This window comes from Herpailurus yagouaroundi, unplaced genomic scaffold, assembly GCF_014898765.1.
Source record: "Herpailurus yagouaroundi ecotype Mexico unplaced genomic scaffold, PumYag 192, whole genome shotgun sequence".
Classification (NCBI taxonomy): domain Eukaryota; kingdom Metazoa; phylum Chordata; class Mammalia; order Carnivora; family Felidae; genus Herpailurus; species Herpailurus yagouaroundi.
In genome coordinates this window covers 16,195,996-16,218,469 of record NW_024412423.1, presented here as the reverse complement: position 1 = coordinate 16,218,469, position 22,474 = coordinate 16,195,996, and the positions used below count along the sequence as shown (strand labels likewise).

The 22,474-nt window shown below is 36.0% G+C and overlaps 1 protein-coding gene across 1 annotated transcript in view; it reads left to right on the top strand.

Annotated features, from left to right (window-relative positions):
- The window catches only part of FBN2 (fibrillin 2), a 262,490-nt gene that overhangs the window by 70,645 nt on the left and 169,371 nt on the right, over positions 1 to 22,474 (top strand). The window contains exons 6-7 of the mRNA XM_040444382.1: positions 1,375 to 1,572; positions 14,913 to 15,038. Coding sequence (XP_040300316.1) covers positions 1,375 to 1,572; positions 14,913 to 15,038 — 324 coding nt within the window. The remainder of the gene's footprint in view (positions 1 to 1,374; positions 1,573 to 14,912; positions 15,039 to 22,474) is intronic.

The window sequence follows — 22,474 nt, the reverse complement described above, 5'->3', positions numbered from 1 at the left end:
CCCCCCCCCCCCCCCCCCCCCCCAAGCCTCTTTCACATATTTCTGTTGTAGTTTTATAACAAATGTGAATTGTTTCATTAGTCAGTCTTCAGGAAACTCACTTTTCTCTGATTTCCTGTGTCTCTCGAAAGAGCAGCAGCAGCTCTCAAATGAAAAACTGTTTGGTTAATGATTCAGTTCTGTTTAAAAGAGTAAATACTGGTCATCTAAAAGGTTCCTTGAAGTGAGTTATAGGAGAAAGCAAGATAGAGTTAGAATGCCTAGCTTTCAAGTTGCCTGTAATCTGGATCAGTCTTTCTTAAACTTGAAGTTATGTATGAATCTTCTGAGTGTTTGTGGAAATGTAGATTCTCGTTCAGTGAATGGAGGCTGAGGCCTGAGTCCACATGTCTGGTCACCTCCCAGGTAGCGTATAGCGTATCTGATATAGCGTATCTGATCCATGGTCTACACCTTGAGATGCAACAGTCCCCATGGATCATCCTTACTATGCATAGAGGTCTGCTGTAGATATCTGTGGCATGCATTTGCTAATGTTTTTATCATTATCATAACAGATCAACAATGGTGCAGCCATCTTGTAGAGAACAGAGGTTGTATATAATATTAACTTATCTAGAAAGAATCCTGACTATGGGCCTTGTTAGTACAGTCTTTTTAGGTGAACTTAGCTGAACTTGTAGACGTAAACAGGCTGACATGAAAACAGAAATCAGATTGTTAGAACTTAATGTTTATAGACATGCCAGACTGTTTAAATATATCTGCGATACGGAAGGATATGTCATTATTGGTTCTCTTCTAATATTCTGACCTCGTGTCCACCCAGTCAGGAAAGAAAATCTTTGCTAGGTAAAGAGGAGTCATTAAAGCAGGTGCTATCAGTGTGGAGGTGAGGAATGTCAGTGAGTGGAGAGTATCAGGATAGGGGGTGGCTGGATCTTGGTGTCCTAGAGAAGGACACACTTCACTCCCCCACTGCCATGTAGCACGGCAGGCCTAGCGTGGCCAGACCTTCCAACTTTTCAAGAAAAGCCAGAAATAGAAATTTCATGTGAATTTCCCAATTTAAAAATGTTGGCTAGTAATTTAAATTCTTTCAGAGCATTATGCAGGCCAAGAGAACACATCTGTGGCCCAGACACAGCCTTTGAGTTACCCATTTACAGTGTCTAGTGTAAAATACATTGAAGTCTCCTAATGCACTCCTCATGAGCGAAAAATTAGGAATTTTTCAAAATGAAACTTTCCAGCCTTTTGTCTTTAGACACTTGAGTCAGAAGTAATAGCCTCTGTTTTATGTATTTGGAGCTACTGGTGTAAGACTGGCGTATGGTCATAAAACCTGTCTTTCCATCTTCTTTCACATTCCAGATTACAGGACAGGCCCTTGTTTCACTCAGGTCAACAACCAGATGTGCCAAGGGCAGCTGACAGGCATTGTCTGCACTAAGACTCTCTGCTGTGCCACCATTGGACGGGCCTGGGGCCACCCCTGTGAGATGTGTCCTGCCCAGCCTCAGCCTTGCCGACGGGGCTTTATCCCCAACATCCGGACCGGAGCTTGCCAAGGTGAGTTTCCACAGACTTCCCACGTGTGGGTCTCCTTTCACTGCACTCCGACTATCCATCTGCCACCAATACCTAATGCCATTCAACCTCCCACCATTCCCGAGAAGGGCCTCATCAGCAAGCCTGACTAGAGATGACTTTTTGTTAGCCACGTAATGGATAATTATTTTTCAGCTCTTGACATAAATGGAGAAGAGATAGTAGGAAAAATTGGGGAAAATAAAAAAATAGATTAAAATATCTCATATAATCAGAGAAACCACTCCTATATCTTCATCCAGGCAGCACTACACGCTCCTTACCACAACCCCTGAAAGATACATGCGTAAATACCCTGGACAAACAGTATTTCTCTTTCTTGTATTCTCCTTCAAGATATTGGAATCTGGTTTTAGGTAATAGGGAGAAGAGAATGCCCTGACATTGTTATTAATAGAATCTTTAGGGGCAAAGTGTGAACTCTGTAGGTGAATGCAGTTAAGAGTTTATAATTCAAGGGGCGCCTGGGTGGCTCAGTAGGTTGAGCATCTGACTTCGGCTCAGGTCATGATCTTGTGGTTTGTGAGTTCGAGCCCTGCATCGGGCTCTGTGCTGACAGCTCAGAGCCTGGAGCCTGCTCCGGATTCTGTGTTCCCCCACCACCTCTTCTGCTTGTGCTCTCTATCTCTCTGTCTTTCAAAAATAAATAAACATTAAAAAAAAATTTAAGAGTTTGTAATTCAAGTGGTTGCAATCTGGTCTCCAGGCAATCTTCCCAACCACATCTTGGTGAATATTTTATATGTTAGGGTTAGATTGGGGCCCCGAGCATGCTACAACAGTAGACTCCAACCCAAGTAGCCAAACATTATGTTTGTACTGGATAATTATTTTAATTAATTTTCAGTGGCCACAGTTCTTACCTTTTTTTTTTTTTTTTTTTGCCACTTCTCTGATATCATATGTATATTAAACCCATTTTTAGAGTTTGGAAATAGCTCTGTAATGAGTTCTCAAGTGGCAGAAGGATCACAGGAAAATGGAAAATGACTTTTATTCAGAGAAATATCACTCATATTTGAGACATGAGGAGCTGGGTTTATTTGTTATAATGAAATCATATACAAAGTTAGATTCCTGAAGTCTTTCAAACTGATGTTAGTAACCAGCATCACAGGCCAGATGTCATGTACCCAATGTCTGTAAAATGACATATTGTGGAAAACCAGTCCAGTATCTCCAAACTCGTGAGATTTGTAGTTTGGGAAGCTTGCATATACCTTCAATTCACTGAATAATCACCATTTAGGTGCTCTGCATAATTTGCTATAAATAATTTGCTGACGGTGGCTTCTAAAGATTTTGGTTAGTTTTGTAGTTTTATAAAAGTTAAAAACTTTTTAGTTTATAAATGTTAAAAACTGGTCTCTTTCAAAACTCTTCCAATCACAGCTCTAGCGGTTCCCAAGGAATGAACCGGCAATTTAGTAGATTAGCAACTTTTCATTGAATTACATATAAAAGCAATGTCAGCTGTTAGTGTTTTGTCTCTTTATACTTATCACAGGTCAGCTCTAATATGGAAACTGTGGAAACGTCACTTTTAATCCCTTGTTTTGTATGGATAATAAAATTCTGTATCTTTGATATGACTACCAGTTTGATTTTACGGAGTTTCTGATAAAGCAACAATATTTTATATAGAAGACATACTATATACCGTATAGTATTTATCATACTATATAGCCTTCCTAGATTAGATATAAATTAGCATAAAATTTATATAGGTTCGTATTAAAGAGAAAATACTATGTAGGTCTACTAGATTAATACCGACTAGATTTACTAAGGTAATAGCTTTTGCTTTTTCTATAGCACATTTTACTCTCTGATATACTTGCTTGTTTATTGTCTTTATTGCTTTTACTCTCCCCCAGCTAGAGTGTAAGATCTATTAGGTCATAAATCTGTTTTATTCATTAATGTCTCTGAGGCATCTGGAAGAGTACCTAACATGTGGTAGATACTCAATGACTATCTTTGGAATTAATAACTGGGATTAAGATTAACATACTTGCAAAAACCATATTTCATAAAAATAGTCCAGGTTGGGAAAAAGCTCTTAACCTCAACCAAAACATCCCAAATCACTCACTCTCCTCATCTTCTATATCTGTACTTAGGCTTTTATTTTTTTTAACTATGTATTTTGTCAGAGAGGCCTAGTTTTTCTGAACACAATTACTAAAATGTGTGATCTGATCTCAGATTTCCAAAATATCCTTTGGGATTTAGTAATGTCTGAAAGCTTATTTATTTGATTTTGTTTTTGCAGTGAAGATAAAGTTTTCAGTTTCATTTGCCTAAAAATATAATGGGTAAGTACAGCAACCAGAGGAAAATGAAACTTGCCACATGGTTAAAATATCTGGAAAAGCAAGTTTAAAAAGTTCTGCTTTATTTCAAACTCATGGCATAGTCACAAGGTTCTCAATTAAATACTGATCCTCAGTTCAGGCTATTTTAAGACTGCATCTTACTGTGATTTCATTTTCCCTTTAAATTCCTAGACTGTTTCTCAGATACATTGCCAGGTTGATTTGGAAGATACATGGCATGAAAAAAATAATGTGATAAAACGTGATATGTATGTGTCATACTTTTTAAAATAATAGCTCTCTTTTTGATAGGATAATTGAAAATTTTTGTAGAGTTAAAAATAAATTTCAGATGCATAGATGTTGACTGCAAATAGGTTAATATTGGTTCTAAAATGTGGATCATATTAACCAGAAAAGGACATTTCTAAAGTTCTAAACATAATATTATTCTGTAGTTGATGCAGTTAGTGAATTGCCTTATCTTTGGCTTCAGAAGACGTGAGATATGATCTGATAATAAATATGATCTTATAATAAACAAAATAACTGTTTAGATATAGATTTCCACAAAATGTATATGGGTTCCTTTTAAAAGAAAATACTCTACTGATCTACGAGATTAATACTGACTAGATTTACTAGGGTAATACTTTTTGTTTATTCTGTAGCACGTATCACTTTCTCATATACTTGCTTATTTATTGTCTTTATTGCCTTTACTGTTCCCCAGATAGAGTGTAAGATCTGTTAGGTTATAAATCTGTTTTTATGATGATACTTAAATAAAGTTGGTAATGAAGTCAAAACTAAGATGATACTTAAAGAAAATTAAGGTATGAAGAGACCAGTACGTTTTTTTTCCCCCCACATCTTTAACTGTTGCCATGATGTCTTTGTGGATTTAAGTAAACACTGTCAGAGAGGTTCACATTCCTAGGGCGCTTGGTGTTCAGTCATAACGATCTGTGTCTTTGCAGGTTAAAAGGCAGTTGTGTTCTCCCTTTACTCCCAAGTCTTGTACTTTTTTCATTTTATTAATATCCAATCAAAGTTAATATGGGCCTTAATGTTTAAGCTATCATAAGAACAAGTGAATTAGTTTAAAAAGTGACATTAATCCCTTTTCCAAGAATATATACAAATTTTAAATATACCAGAAACTGCCACATGTATCTGTTGTATTATTTTCTTATGGTTTCTTATTGTCTTTGAATCTTTAGAGTCTTTTTGAATCTACTCGAATTAAAGGGATATTTTATTGAATATTAGTACTTGATTTTGAATCTTTTAGATTTTCAAATGAACAGGGTGCATTTATAATTTTAAAAACTATGTTAAAATTTGCATAGCTGCTAATTTGTTATTTGATTTTTAGGAATTAGCCTTTTACATATTCCGTCCATTTCCCAAACTGAAAATATAGCAGGAGAAATCTCCTCCTCAAATTCTGTCTTTTGCTATGTCCTGGTAACAGGTAATAGTAACAGACTGACATTGAGCCTCTGTTCTGTTCCATGCAACATGAGAGGTGTGCGAAATCAGACATACATGATGGAGTCGGGACCTAGCTAGCACACAGGACAAGGACTTGAATAAATAAGCAGCAGTACAGACCCTAAATCAGTCCATGCAAAACAAATGCTGGTGTGTGTTCTTTTCAAATGGTGTCAGTGTTCAGAAATACCTCATTCCTTTACTCAGGATGCACGTGAAAAATGTAGAAAAATTGAACTTCACTTGAACCCAAGCAGGCCTGGGTAATCCTTCAGTCATAGTTTGAGAAGAAGGTACCCACAGTAAAAAGTTATTTCTAGGCCTTCTAGATAGCACAACCTAGAGAGAGATTTGGTTCATTTGATTAGTATGAACTGTTAAAGACAAATTTATCTGGGCTGTCTACATTGAACTATTTAACCAGACCATTATAAAATTTAACTTTTGTTCAAACTGTGAAGACAAGCCATTCCTATACAATCCAGAAAATTTACTTAAGCCTAATTAATTGTAGAAACTTTTTTTAAAATAATGTATGGATGGTATTTGTGTGTGTTGTGTATTATATCTTAATGAAAGAGAACGTTACCTGAAAGATACATTGTACACAGTGAAGCCTCAATGAATTAAGCACAGGGCTATTCCCATATACTTCTAAACATACTTTTACAAACAGGTATCTTAATGAAAGAAGATGTTACTTGAATGACGGTTTACAGACAGTGTAGTTTCTTTATTTCTTTTTTTTTTTAATGTTTATTTTTGAGAAAGAGACAGTGTAAGTGGTGGAGGGGCAGAGAGAGAGAGAGAGAGAGAGAGAGAGGGAGACACAGAATCCGAAGCAGGCTCCAGGCTCTTAGCCGTCAGCACAGAACCTGACACAGGGCTCACATTCATGAACTGTGAGATCATGACCTGAGCTGAAGTCAGACACTTAACCACCTGAGCCATCCAGGCACTCCTAGACGATATAGATTCAATGAGATAAGCATTCAGCTATTCCCATGTGATTTTACACATACGTTTGCAAACACTCATATCTTTAATGACAGATGATGTTACTTGAAAGGCAAATTACACACAATGTAGTTTCATTAAGAACAAGTCCATTGCCATACACTTTTTTTTTTAAGCTTGTATTTAAATTCCAGTTAGTTAACATACAGCATCATAGTAGTTTCAGGTGTGATTCAGCCCTTCTATATAGCACCCGGTGCTTATCGCAACTCTTACTTTAAAAAGATAACAGAATATTCTCCTTCTAACCCAAAAACTAACAAGAAAATCAATAATAGAAAACAAGGTCTTCTGAAATAAAATTCTGCTACTCGCAGTTGAAAGCAGCGATGAACACATAGGTAGCTGTCGGGAAGTCATTGAGACAGGGAGAGTCTTCTGAGCATTTACCGCATCAGCATTCTGAAAGGCTCTTCAGAGGTTGGGGATGTCCTGTCGGAGAAGTGGACACTGTGTGAGTGAGAGAGCTCCTGCGGACCCTCAGAGTATTGAAAGGGATAGCGGAAAGAGAGTCTTTGAAGGCAAGCCTTCTCTAGTACCTTCTACCCAGCCTTCCAGCCCAGGAGTAGTCCCTGCGGAGGAGGAGAATGAGAAGGAAGGAAAGAGAGGAAGTGGGAACCACCAGTGAGCATCTCAGAGAGTCTATGTGTGAAAGAGCAGGTCGGGGGGGGGGCACACCCCCACCTAAAAGTTGAAAAATTAATACCAGGACAAAGAAAAAAGTGGGAGAGAGTTTGGTGAGCAGATATCAGGAAATAGTTCCTACAGAACTGTCTTTCACACCAACTCATTTCTTTTTGGGCTCTCCCCATTATTGTTTCAGTAGGAAATGGCCCCATTGAAAGATGAGTACCTACATGTAAAACCTGAAAAGAAAAGAAAAGAAAAGAAAAAACATAAGGAAACATAGGTGAACATGCTTCAAAGAAGAATTATCCAAATAAACACAAGATTTATATCCTTCTTTCTTAGCCTAAAGAAATGGAAAACAATATGGGCCTTCTTTTAAAAGTTGCTTGAGGGGCGCCTGGGTGGCGCAGTCGGTTAAGCGTCCGACTTCAGCCAGGTCACGATCTCGCGGTCCGTGAGTTCAAGCCCCGCGTCAGGCTCTGGGCTGATGGCTCGGAGCCTGGAGCCTGTTTCCGATTCTGTGTCTCCCTCTCTCTCTGCCCCTCCCCCGTTCATGCTCTGTCTCTCTCTGTCCCAAAAATAAATAAAAACGTTGAAAAAAAAATTTTAAAGTTGCTTGAAGTAGAGTTATAAGAGTTCAGTAAAGACAACCAGAGATAAAAAGTGGGTTGATAGTACTCAAAAAAGAAGCGGAAGAGGGATTTGAAACTTTACCTAACAGAAGGAAATGCATACATATATGTATATGTGTGTATATATATTTCTACACACACACACACACACACACACACATACATAAAACTGAAAAAATTAGTGACAAATGTTAAGATTAAGGAAATCACAAATCATAATGCCAGAGAACAGTAAATTAGCAATGATTATAAAGAATCTGATACTCAGTGAAGTCAGACTAAAAGCTGAGGAAAGGAACTGAAAAAGAGATAAAACAAGAATTTTCTAAAATGGATAAGGCTATCAGTTTGTAAACTGGAAGACAGAAACCCTCAATAAATATAGAAGATAAATGGAACACCTTGGCCGAATAAGAAAGAATAAGCAAGTATTTTTTTAAAGGAAGTACCCAAACTGGTCTCCGACTTCTCTAGAGAAACTCATAGACCAGAAAACAGTGTGGCAGTGTCTGCAGACTTGTGAGGGGATGACCTCTGTTGATTTGATTTATAGTTAAATGAAATTACTTGACTGTTTCTGTAGAGTGTAATGGGGGACTAGAATGGAAGCAAAACAAACAAACAAACAAACAAAAGAAAAACAACAGTGAGAAAGTTGCCACAGCTGGTGATGAAGGGCGAGACCAGAATAGAGGCAGAGGGAAGACTGGAGGCATATTTGGGAAGGAAGCACTTGGTACTGATGGAATCAAATAAGATCAGTGGGAGGGAGATGGTGAGTCTGTCTCCTGCATCTCTGACTTTGACACCGGGATAAAGGATGATGACGTTTGTTGATTTGAGGACGATTCAGACAGAGAAGCATGCTGTGTTCTTTTCATTCCAAGTTCAGAGTCCTACAGGGAGTAACTTAACTAATATTTGCTTGTTGGGATGATCACTTATTGAACATTTGAACTTTTGTGAATACGTGATTAGTTATTCTGGCCGATTCACACTGTGTTGAGTGATTGCCATAATACTCCATATTTGTCATATTCCAGGTACAGACAAAGCTATTCTCCAATTGCTGTTCTTAATGGCTGGCATTCATTTTTGTAGAAATGCTAGTAATGTGTGAATATCGATGGATTATAGGGATGAAAACTTAAATTTAAAAAATGGATCTCATTTTGTGACAAAGTTAGAAAAACGTGCTATTAAATATATAGTAAAAGGAATTGGTCCTTAGTTCCCACAGACATAAATTAAATTTTTTATATACCTGTACCAGTGCACGCATTTTTCCATATTTTAATGTGAACTAAAAATAATACACCATCTAATACTTACATAATAAAATCAGTTTAATCTTTTAGGGCAAGTTTATTTAAAGAAGTTAGAGAATAAATGAGTTCATAAAATAGAATTACTATTACCTTGTTCTATTATATATAACTTTAATAGGCATACACTGAAGGGATTATATAAGGTTTTTTAAGTTTCAAAAGTTTTATCTAAATTCTGAACCTGAAACTAATATTACACTGTATGTTAACTAATTGGAATTTAAATTAAAACTTGAGTAAAAAATTAATTTTATTCTATGAAATCCTTACATGTTATTTGAAATTGTTCAACATTTAAAGAGTCAGTTTGTGCTTGAACAGAAAGAAAGAGCACATCTTTGAAATAGCGACAGAGGAAAAGTAATCAGACATTAGTAGTTGCATATGCTAGCACTCTGAAGATGTAGAAAGAAAATTTTGCATAGTTTGAAGATCTGAGGCCTGCTTTTTTGTTTCTATAGAGAGAATACTTGTGTATACTTCTAGGTTCAAGTTGATTATTTCTATAAGATTGCTTCAAAGTTACCTTTTTCATTTTAGTAATTAACTTTATCTAAAAGAAATTAATGCTGTATGGCTGCGTTGTCTAGGATACTTCAAAAACAAAGGTTTCATTTTTCCTTCTAGGAAAATACTTTTTAGGCAATTACAAAATAAACCCCGTAACATTGGTTTGCTTTTTCCTTTGAAAAATTACTGAATCTACTAAATATGTAGTCAAAGATTTTATGAATACTATTAAGGGATTTATAGGTTTGGCCTCGTTTTTCAACTTATATCATGATATTCTTTCTCTGGTTTTATCTGCCAGGAAAAGAGGTTTCTAGGGATGTTTTATACCACACTGTAATGAGGGTGGAAATGTACATTTTAAAAGTAATGTGGTTCGAAATGTTCTGAATTAAACAGCTCAGTATATAAATTTCTTGTTCTATATTTCATTCTAGTTGTTTTCTGTTTGGATCAGATATCCTTTAATAGGAAAACAAAATCTACTTTAATTTCAATATAAAAAACTTAGGACTTGTAAGTTTTTATAGACCGATCAAGTGAGGAAGAAATAATAAAGATGCTAAGCTCTTTTGTAGGCTTAAATTCTCTAATTTAGATACTCTAAGATACACCAAACTTGGGGACTTACCAAAAACTAATAGGGCGAATCAATGTATACTGACTTACAGTTGTATCCACAAAATATTTTTAATGAAAGTAAAGCAAGATTCAGAACAAGTGTGACCTTATTGTTATATGAACAGACTGATGCTCTATGTTTGTGAATAAAAGTCTCAAAGAACAGACCACTGACTTATATCAGTGGTATCTCTTTAACTTTCTATTTTTCTGTCACCTTAAGGTTATTACAATGAACTTATAGTATTTTTAAATTAAAGATATATTAATAAATATGTTATCGTATAGATTTTAATAGGTAGCATAAATTTGTATAAGCTTACGTTTTTATATACAATTTTATATATTTGTAATATATTTAATATATTTTCTTTCTCATAACCCTGTGCTGAATTAGAAATTATTACCTTTCACAGGGAGAGAAATTAAGGGAAATTTACATGGATGTAAATGACAGATTAAAAAACTCCAAATCAAGAGTTTTCTCAATGCTTTCTAGTGTGTTAGCTGTATTTTTTTTTTTTTTTTTTTTTTTTTTTTTTTTTTTGCTATGGACTCTTTTATCAAGTTGAGGTAGTTCCCTTGTATTCCCTTGGTTTACTGAGATTTTATGTGGTTCCACCATCTTGGTTCCTCCTCTAGAGTCTCCTGGTTTACTGAGATTTTAAAGGGGCACCTGGGTGGCTTAGTCGTTTGAGCATCCAGCTCTTGATTATGACTCAGGTCATGTATGATCCTGTGAAGCCTGCTTAAGATTTTCTCTGTCTCCCTTTCTCCCTCTGTCCTTCTTCCCCACTTGCACTCTCTCTATAAAAAAAAAAAAAAAAAATTAGTGTTGAATTTTGTCCCTTACTTTTTTAACATTTGATATGATCATGTGTTTTCTCTTTCTTAGTCAACATGTTAATATAATAAATTATATTGATTGATTTTTTTGAATGTTGAAGCAACCTTAAATTCCTGGCATTCACCTCACTTGGTCATGATGTATTACTTTTTTTATATATATGACTAAAATTGCCTTGCTAACAATTTTTGTGTGCCTATTCCAAAAATACATTATTCTGTTGTTTTGTTTCTTGTATTTGTCTGCTTTGGGGTCAGGGCTATGCTAGTCCAACAAAATGGGTCTGCCATTGTCCCCTCTTCTCTTTTTTGTAAGAATTTTTGTACAGCTGGTATTGTTTCTCCCTTAAGTATTTGAAAGGATTCAACAGCAGAGCCACCTCGGCCTGAAGTTTTCTTTGGACAAAGACTTTAAAGTATGAATTAAATTAACTTTAGTAGATGTAGGTCTGTTCAGATGATTTGTTCTTGAGTGAGCCTTGGTGGCTCTCTTTCAAGGAATTTGTACACTTTATCTAAATTGTTAAATTATTGCTACACAGTTATTCATACTATTTCCTTTGACCCTTTTAATCTCTATAGAATCTGTATTGATGTGCCCACTTTTATTCTTTAATACTGATCATTCATATCCCCATACTTTTTCTTGTTCTGTCTTGACAGACCTATCAGTTTAATTTGTATTTCCAGAGAGCCAGGTTTTGGAGTCACTGATTATCTCTGTTGTTCAACTGTTGTTGTTTTACCATTATTTTCTTGCTTCTGTCTACTTTAGGTTTAATTTGCTCTTCCTTTTTCAAATGTCTTAATGTAAAACCTCAGGTAACCAATTTTAAGGACTTTGTTCTTTTGGTAAAACAAGCATTTTAATGCTACATATTTGTCTCTTAGCACCGCTTTTGGCTGCATCCCACAAATTTTGATATGCTGCATTCTAAATTTTCATATGATTTCTTCTTTGAACCATGGATTATTTCAGAATATTTTGTTTAAATTTCAGATGTTTGAGGTATTCCAGCTGTTTTATATCATTAACTTCTAGTTTAACCCTGTTATGTTTAGAGAAATACTATGTATGATTTTAATTTTTTTATATTTAGTGAGTCTTTTTTACATGGCCTCAGAATATAGTATGTCTTGGTAAATATTCAGTGTGTAAAAATAACATATATTCTGCTAACGTTGGGTGGGGTGCTCTACAAACATGAACTAGGACAAGTTGGTTGAAAGTATAATTCAGTCTTATGCATCCTTGCTGATTTTCAGCAATTCAGCTAGTTACTACGGAATGTAATTCCAGTTGTAATTGGGGGTTTGTCTGTTTCTTTTTTCAGTTCTGTCACTTTTTGTTCTGGGTGCTTAACAGTTTATAAGCAGTGGATATATGTAATGTGAATTATTTTTTAAATGTTTTATTTATTTTTATTTGGGGGGGAAGGGGCAGAGAGGGGGTAGAGAGAATCCTAGAGGCCCACGTGGGGCTCGAACTCATGAACCATGAGACCCTGACCTGAGCCAAAATCACAAGTTGTACTCTAACCAACTGAGCCATCCAGGCTCACACTAATACAGTGTGCATTATTGTGTCCTCTTAATGAGTTGGCCTCTTTGTCATTATGAAATATCCATCTGTATCCCTGGTAACAATTCTTGTTCTGTTGAATACTTTACATAATAGTAACTTAGCCACTTCAGCATTCTTTTGATTGAGTATATGATACATCTTTTCAGCCATTTACTTTTTAAGCTGTCTCTGTAAAAGTGGGTTTCTTGTAAGCAGTGTAAAATTACATCTTCTTATAAATCAAAAATGAATGCCTCAGTCTTTAATTAAATTGCTAATACCATTTAAATTTCAGATAATTATCAGTTTTACTGATTTTAAAGCTATTATCTTACTATATTTTGTCTTTTTTGTCCCACCTATTCTTTATTCATCTTTGCCTCAATTAGAGTCTAGTTTAGTATTTAATTTTTATCTCCTTAATGGGATTATTAGCTGTATTTTTTTTAAATTATAAAGTGTTAGTTTTATTTAAAATTGTAACATTTAGTGTTTGTCTTTACATATACAACGTATTATAGCCTATATTCAAATATTAATATGCCACTTCACTTACAGTGTAATAATTTTATGACCGTAGTCTTCTCTTTCTGCCTTCAATCTTTCATGCTATTGTGGTTATACTATTTAATTGTATGTATTTTATAACCTTCAAAATGCATTATTATTATTTTGCTGTTGTTATTTTCACCAACCGATTATCTTTAAGTCTATTAAAAAAATAAAAAATGTCTTTTAAATTTATCAACACGTTTAGTATTTTCAGTGCTTTTTGTTTTTTGTGTAGACCATAATTTCCATGTCATTTTCATGTTTCCTGAAGAACTTCTTTTAACATTTCTTTTAACATTTCAGACTCCTTTTGTCTGAAAGTCTTTATTACAGTTTCTTGAATTTCATTTGTCAATATTAAGAATTTTGGTTCCTAAATGGATGAAACTAATTGCTTGAAAGATGAGGAAGATAATTCTCATATTTAAAGCAGAAATAGTTTTAAATTTATAATATGTATGACACTACTAACTTAAAGGAATACATGTACCACAGTGCTTACAGCAGCATCATCAACAAATTATGGAAAGAGCCCAAATGCCATCAGACTGATGAGTGGATAAAGATGTGGTCTACACACACACACACACACACACACACACACACACACACACACACATACCCACACTGGAGTATTACTCATCCATCAAAAAGAATGAAATATTGCCATTTTCAACAATGTGGATGGAGGTAGAGAGCATTATGCTAAGTGAAATAAGTCAGAGAAGGACAAATACCATATGGTTTCACTCTTATGTGGAATTTAAGAAAGAAAATAAATGAACATAGAAGGGGAAAAAAGAGAGGCAAACCAAGAAACAGTCTTAACTATTAGAGAACAAACAGGATTACTGGAGGGAAGGGGGGTGGAGAGGGGAGAAGGTGAGTTAAATAGGTGATGGCAATTAAGGAGGACACTTGATGAGCACTGTGTGATGATGTAATTCTACACCTGAAACTGATATTACACTGTATGTTAACTAATGGGAATTTAAATAAAAACAAGAAAAAGTAAGAATGTGACAAACTCACTATAACAGTGTTTAAGGGATACGAACAGGTAACTTCCATATGAAGAAATCTAAAAGCTAACATGCATAGAAACGAACAATTAAAGAAGTGAAAACTGAAATTAATATCCCTTTATAATTATTAGACCAAAGAAAATTAGGATATTGGATATTTATATCATGTGTTAGCAGGGAAGAGAAAACTCAAGTGTCCTCATGGACAACAGGGGTGTGGGAACTACTCATCGGTGTACAGATTGTTGGTGGTATGAAGGCGTTCTGACTGTTGAGCACTATATTCATGTTGGATGTATGTATACTCTGATTTAGTAATTCTGCCCTGAGTTGACAGCAAAGGGATGAAGAGTCTTTTTAAGTCTTCACAGTCTGTACTCAACTCCGTAAAGAGACATGGTAGGGACTTTCATTGTATCATGTGCTGAGGTGGTGAGAAGCCGGAGGTATACTGTGTACCCATCACCAGGAGAGGGAACACGTCCAAAAGTGTTCTGCAGCAAATCTAAGCAAGAGATTGGTTGTCCGCATAACAACAAGGATGGATTTTCAAAATAAAATTCCAGAAGAAACTATCAACGAAAATGAGATTTATAACGTACATGATTTATATAAGTTAAAATATATGCTTACAAAAGGGGCCCAGTTCCCCTTACACCATTCTCTTGAGAACAGCTCAACTTTTTCTGTACATTAAAGAAATATATATAAATATTCTGAAAATTAGTGGTATCTATGTTCACAGTCCTTTCTTCCCGCAGATGTTGATGAATGCCAGGCTATTCCTGGCATATGCCAGGGAGGAAACTGCATCAATACAGTGGGCTCTTTTGAATGCAAATGCCCTGCTGGCCACAAGCAGAGTGAAACTACCCAGAAATGTGAAGGTGAGTGTCTGTACTTTGGGGGACATGTCTGTCTTAGTGATGACTCTGAATCCAGTAAAGTCATAACTTCATTTTGAATTTTGGAAGAATTTAATCAGAATTACAATTTTTAATATGAAAATAAAGGTGTAGATGTTAGAATAGTTTTGTCGTGGTTTTTATATATACATTTTAAGTCTATTTATTTTGAGAGAGACAGAGACAGCACTAGTGGGGGAGGGGCAGAGAGAGAAGGAAAGACAGAATCCCAAGCAGGCTCCATGCTACCCACCCATGCTGCTGGTGCAGAGCCTGATGCGGGGGGCTCGAACTCACTAAACCTGGATATCATGACCTGAGCCGAAACCAAGAGTCTGACACTTAACCCACCGAAACACCCAGGCACCCCCTTGGTTTGTGTATTTAATGGGCTTGATTTGGAAAGAGCCAATGAGCATTTTACAAGGGGTATGTTATCTCAGTTTCTTTGTTGCAGTGGAAATGGGAATAATCCAGCCTTTTATATTTTTCCTTAATAAGGTCGTTTTCCATTTTACTTACAAAATTATATCAAAGATTAAAATTCTGAGTGAAGTACAATGTCCTGTGTTAAATGATGCATTCATTAGAAGGTGGCACTCTATTATAAAATAAGTATTTGGATTTTTTATTGAATATTGTTTCTTGGTGGCTGCCAAATTAAAAAAATAAAAAAGATACTTAATTGACTCAGAATTTGGAAATACCACAACAGGTATTCTGTGAAAGAATAGCTTACTCAAATAAAGATCTCAAAAATTAATACTTTTCTGTAATGTGATTATTATATTCAATGTGAACTGAATGTAATTTTGAAATGTGCACTCCATAAGCATTCCTCAAATAGACTAAAATCACTTGTTAAATTTACATGTGATCAAAAGTTTTATCACTATTAGAAAATTCAGGAAGCTTCTAAAGGTATCTAGCTTTCCTAACTTGGATACTTAGAATGATGTATACATCTAGTAGTATTGAAATATAATGCTTATCTTTAGAATTACTACTTACATCGATTTATTTCCATTAAGATAGTTTTCTGAAGACAAATATTATGTTTATTCTAATTTTTTGTGACAGAAGCCTTGTCTACTGAAAGTTTAGAAAAAATTGCTTCCAGACATTGGTTTTTGGCACTCTGGCTTACCTGAGGTAGATAAATGTGAATCTGAAGTTACATGGGAAATTCAGTAAATTAAAACTTTATTCCGTATGCCTGCTATGATCTTTTGTGGAAGTATTTTTCGAGTTATGTACACTAAAAGTAGCAAATATATATTATAGTTGCTTCCCGCGAAGAAATTGTCACAAGTTTATTTAGACCCATTTACCTTCAGTAACTAAACTCAACTCAGCTTCTAGTGTACATAATTAAGTCTTCTAATCTTTCCCTTTCCAAAAGGCAGTATTTGGGTTTTGGTTTTTTTTTTTTGTTGCTTAGTTATAAAAAGTCTTATCCTTCTCTGTAGGGAAAAAAATGGGAAAAAGGTAAAATCTAAAGTTTAATTATAGAAGACAAACAGGAATACCAACTGTTTTATTGGACAAGAGGTAGAGGCAAACCGAACCAGAGGCCTGGGTATCCATGCTATGATTTCCACACCAGAAATCATAATTTCATGAACCCAGGGGAAACATATCATTCTATGTTTTATATTTGCCCTGTTGCCTTTCTAGTTTTGCTTTAAGTTAATCTTTACAATTTTATATATTTTATATCATTATGGCTTAATTTCATGCTCCCCCAAAAGACAAGGTGGTAAAATGTGGTTAATTATTTTTAAAAAACCAATAAATTCTCTCTGAAACTCTGAGGGAGAAGAACGTCCATGTAGTTTATGTTGCTTCAATACAATATTGATAACCAAAGTCTGCCTGTTTGGAAAGGTTAAGAAAAATACTTGGCAGATGGGGAAATTATCTAAGCGAGCATAGGAATTGGACTAGTGAGTTGGGGACCTGCATAAGGTCTGGGTTATATTGCTGTGTCCCTGCTACTTCTTGTATTTCCTTCCTGGCTTCTTTTGGGGTTATTCTATGACTTTTGTCATTCTGCTTCACTTTTTACTTCTGAAATACTATCCAAACAAGATGCAAGGGTCGTGGACTTAGGAGCAAAGACAGGGTTTGATTGTAGGTGAGAAGGCACAGCCACTGACTGATGAAAGTGGTTGTGACATATTCCCATTAATCATCATACAATGTATTTCTTCTTAGTTGAAAATAGAGTGAGCCTTTTCTACATCACATTTCATCAAAACAACATATAGAGCCAAGGCAGAGTTTGGAGAGAGACAGTGCAACTCTTTATTCGCACTTGTCTATGTTCTTTAGGAAAGGGGGCTGTTGATGTAATGTAGGCACCACCCAGAGCCTGAGTCCAGTCCTCTCCTTTCTTACTTCCTGCCCAGACAGCCAAATCCACTTAGCCATTGCCCAGAAAGAATTATGTGATTTAATATTTGGGATTGGTGGGGAATAGCAGAATTGGAAGAAGTGGTGATTAGAATTTGAAAACTAAAGGTTTTATGAAGCCTTTACTTTGTGTATAAGTCCTATTTATTTGGATATGTCTTAAAAGTAACTATTATCAATTTTCCTTAAGTAATAGTGTTCTTTTATGTAAAATATCAAGTGGTATTTCCTTACATAAAACTATTTAATGTAATTGGTAGCATAATGTATCTGGAAAGACAGTAAACTATTGCTACACTCAGCAACAGCTTTGAATTACTGTCAGTTTATGTACAGTTTATACAGTGTCAGTGTAAAATGTTGACATGAATGTAAAGTTAGTAATTGCCCTAAATAAAAATGTAACCATAGCAATTACTTTTGACCCACTGTCAAAGGTAAGATATTTTAGTTTTCTATGTGGATTATAATGTGAGCATAAAACATAGTAGTACTGGAAGATTTACATGAAAATGATACCCTTTCTATTTCTCTTTAGCACATATTCTATTTCTATTCATACAGCAATGAAGTTCTCTAAAGAAATATTTTTTTCAATCTTTAAGTTACTGGGTCTGTTCAGAAATAAGAAAGGGGCACCTGGGTGGCTCTGTTGGTTAAGCATCCAACTTCAGCTAAAGTCATGATCTCATGGTTTATGAGTTCCAGTCCCTTATGAGGGTCTGTGCTGATAGTGCAGAGCCGTCCTGGGATTCTCTCTCTCATTCTCTCTCTCTCTCTCTCTCTCTCTCTCTCTCTCTCTCTCAAAAAAAAGAGAGAGAGAAAAGAAATAAGAAGGTAACCAACATTTTGAATCTGAGCGATTTGGGGAAATGGTGGCCGCATTAACAGCAAAGTGAGCTTATTAACTTTAAAAAATTGTGTTACTGTTCTGTTTTGTTTTTTGGTGTGTATCTGTTTGTTGACCATTGGGTAAGATCCTTGAGGGAAAAAAAAACTCTGTCTTGTTTATTGCTGTATCCCAGAGCCTGGAGCTTCTGCTGCTGTATTGCAGAGGCTCCTAAAAAAAAAATATGTATTGAGTAATTGGGAGTAGGTTGTATAATCAGTTAATTTCCTTGACTTGGGTTGAATGTGCAAGAAGGTAAAATATGGGGCCAGAGTTAAAATTGTGTTTGGAAAGAGGCCAGTGTTCCTTATTATGGGAATTTTGCCTTCATCTGACTTTTTTTTTTTCATTTTCTTAATAATCTTATTTTGCTCTGGTTGCCATTCGGAGACAAAGAGCATACATGTGAAGTGCAATTTGGCATTTTTAGACCTTTGTGTCATTGTCCCTCTTGATCATATGCAGGTATTACTTCTAAGGTCAGGGACCTTCCCTGTCTATTTAAAAGAAAGAACTGTCTTCTGCTTGTTCATTGGGATGTCTTCTTAACTAAAATCTTATCCTGAAAGGCTTGTCCTGCTGAATATTTAAGTTTGGATATACATAGTTTATACCAAAGTAGAAAAAAAAAAAATGGTGGGCTGGCCTTCATCTCCTGAGTCCAGTGTCTGAAATGCATGACTCAGTATCTGTCTTGAGGCTTCTTTTCGTTTTATATCATTGGCTGGGTGGATTCTCATACTTGACAATCTGAGCCCAAAGCAGAAAGGAGTATTCATTTCTGTGTGTGTGTGTGTGTGTGTGTGTGTGTGTGTGTGTGTGCGTGTGTGCACGCGCATGCACGCCTGTCTTGTCTGTCTGTCTAAGGGAGAATCCATTATTTCCCCTCTTCACTCACTTAAGGTCCCAGATTCAGTTTAGCCCCTCAGGTCTACTGAAGTCAAGTTGTATTTCTCCTGGGCCACTTTGGCTCCAAAATCTTTTCCCAGTTCGGTTGTACAGCGGGGAAAATGATCTGTTGTTGGAATAAACTATTTCTTCATATCCAAAAGGAAGGTTTTTTCGCTTACTTTATTCAGAGATTCATTCATCCAAATATCCATTTAATTTAAATGGAGAAGAGAAGTCGCACACATCACTATAACATGGAAGCGTATGTTAGAAGGGCCCAGTAGTTTTCTTTTTTATAATGAAATACGTTACTCTGAATTTCAGTCCACTTGGAGAAAGCGCAGGTAGATGCCAGATGTCCTTGCATGATCCCCGCCTTCCAGACTATACCTTCTTTAACATTCTCTGAGCTACTTACTCTTTCCTGGCTTAAATGGAAGGCAGGAAAATAGCATCATTGTATTGGAAAGCTTCCCTTCAATGGCTCTTTATATGTCAAATAGTTGTTTGCAATTTATTCTGAAGAGTCTTCAGCTTTGTTCCATTACCACAGCACTTCACTGTTTGAGATTTGTGACAACAAATATATTTATTTATGCTCATGAAACTCATGAAACTCATTGGCACAGTATCCTTAGTTGCAGTTCCAACTCTGCTTTGATAAACCATGGAAAGTAATCTTCTGTCCCGAACTAAAAACTGCTTTCTTTTACTCACATTACCAAAAAATGTGTTAACTTGAAAATAAATAATTAATAGATTCATTGACTGTTTTCCAACAGGGAAACTACATATTAAAATTGATATTTAAATAGGGGGGTTGTAAACACTGGAAGCACATAAAACTTTTTAAGTCATCAATTTAGAAACCACAAAACTATCCTTTTAAAATCCTTTTTGGAGGCGCGCCTGGGTGGCTCAGTCGGTTAAGTGGCCGACTTTGGCTCAGGTCACCATCTCGCGGTCTGTGAGTTCAAGCCCCACATCGGGCTCTGTGCTGACAGCTCAGAGCCTGGAGCCTGTTTCAGATTCTGTGTCTCCCTCTGTCTCTGACCCTCCCCTGTTCATGCTCTGTCTCTCCCTGTCTCAAAAATAAATAAAACGTTAAAAAAAATTTTAAATCCTTTTTGGGGAGCCTGTGTGGTTCAGTTGGTTAAACATCCAACTCTTGATTTCGGCTCAGGTCACGATTTCACAGTTTATGAGTTTGAGCCCCAGTTTCGGGCTCTGCACTAAAAGTGCGGAACTTGCTTACGATTTTCTCTTTCCCTCTCTCTCTCTGCCTCTCCCCTCTTCTCTCTCTCTCTCTCTCTCTCTCTCTCAAAAATACATAAACTTTAACAAAATCCTTGGGGTCCTTGGGTGGCTCAGTCAGTTGAGTGTCTGACTTTGGCCCCTGTCATGATCTCACAGTTTGTGGGTTCGAACTCTTCGTCAGGCTCTGTGATGACAGCTCAGAGCCTGGAGCCTGTTTCGGGTTCTGTGTCTCCCTCTCTCTCTGCCCCTCCCCTGCTCACACTTTGTCTCTCCCTGTCTCAAAAATGAATAAACATTAAAAAAAAAAATAAACAAAAATCCTTAAAAAACTTACAACACTATAGTTAAAACATAAATTCTCCCTCCCTTAAATAAAAAAGCCAGGTTGTTAAACCAAACCTACTTTATGCACCATAACAAATAAGTTATTCCTCTATCACAGTACTTTTTTACCTTGTATTTTAAATATTTTTCTTGTCTGATTGCCAGCAGAGTATATGTAGCACCCAAATATGTTAATAAAAGTTAGTATTTATGGAGCACTTAGTATGTTACAGATAACACTTAAGCCACTTTAAGTGGGTTTTCTTGTTAAATTATCAATACAGTGGTGTGAGGTTAGTTGCTGTCATTAACCCACTGTACAGATGAGGAAACTGAAGCCCAGAGAAGTTAAATAACTTTGTGGAAGTCACGTGGTTTAGAAACTGCAGAACCAGGATTCTACCCTGCTAGATTTACTCAAGTTTTCACTCAGCTAGAGGGGTTGAATGAACAAGGGGGAATGACCAGGCAGCACCTACTTCGGCCCACAGGTCGCATTTACAGGGGGAATCTCGTGGAATCAGCAACAGCAACAGCATCGTGGTTCTCTTCTTTGTTCGTTGCATGATGTGGTAGTGCGTGCAGTCCAGCAAGGCTAGAATTAGACCCACTTTAGTGATCTTGGCCCTCCTGTGGAGTGTGGGTGGTCAGAAGTAGCATCATCTCTCTCTTTTGATACAATCAAGGCTGAAAAAATATGGAACCTTGACCTTCAAGTCTGTTTCTTGTCCTCAGCCTTCATGAGTGGTGAACCTTCCCTTTGTGCATCAGGGTTCGGGGCCTCAGACTTGAGACTGCAGATGCATGGCCTGACGGTTCCCTGGCTCCAGCCCCCATCCACCGTCTCAGCCCTTTACCAGGATTGGCCAGTTTAAGTGCTCACGTGTGGCTGGTTTCCATGGAGCCTCTGGGGAGCCTCCCAAGGGCTGATTCTTGAAAAACTTAACTTCTCTCTAATGGGTGTTTTACTGTCTCTCATGGGTGCTGTATCAGCTATTTAGTCCATGGGTTTTTGCTCTGTATTCTGTTCATTAAAATGAAAATTTACTGTGTACCGCTGTACTAAAATACCCTAGTCACCATGACTTCAGAATTGAAGATTCATCTTAAAAGAACCAAAGATACAACTATCAGCAGAATAAACAGTGGGGTTAAAAACAATCATGAGAATTTTTATATTGTTTTAGATCTGAGAAAGCATTATGTAGTAGGTTATTTCACCTAAAAACCATGTGGTATAGGTCAGTAATTTCAGCTACAGAAAATACAAATTGCATGGCAATAATAGAAAAAATAAGTGCTACAAGCAAGAATAAAAGGCAAATGATAAACAGAGAAAAACATTTGCAACTTGTAACACAAAGACAAATTTTTCTAATACATAAGTTCTACAAATCATTAAGAAAAATATCTAATAAAATTATTCAAGGATATGAACCGACTATTGACAAGGGCAATACCAGTGACTGTTAAATACCCAGAAACATGCTTGTCCTTCCTTAGAATAAGAAAGTGCAAAATAAAACTATGAGATACCATGTTTACCTATAAACTTGGATAAAATGAAAATTCTAATGTAAAAGTATTTTTTAATATTTATTTATTTATTTATTTATTTATTTATTTATTTATTTATTTATTT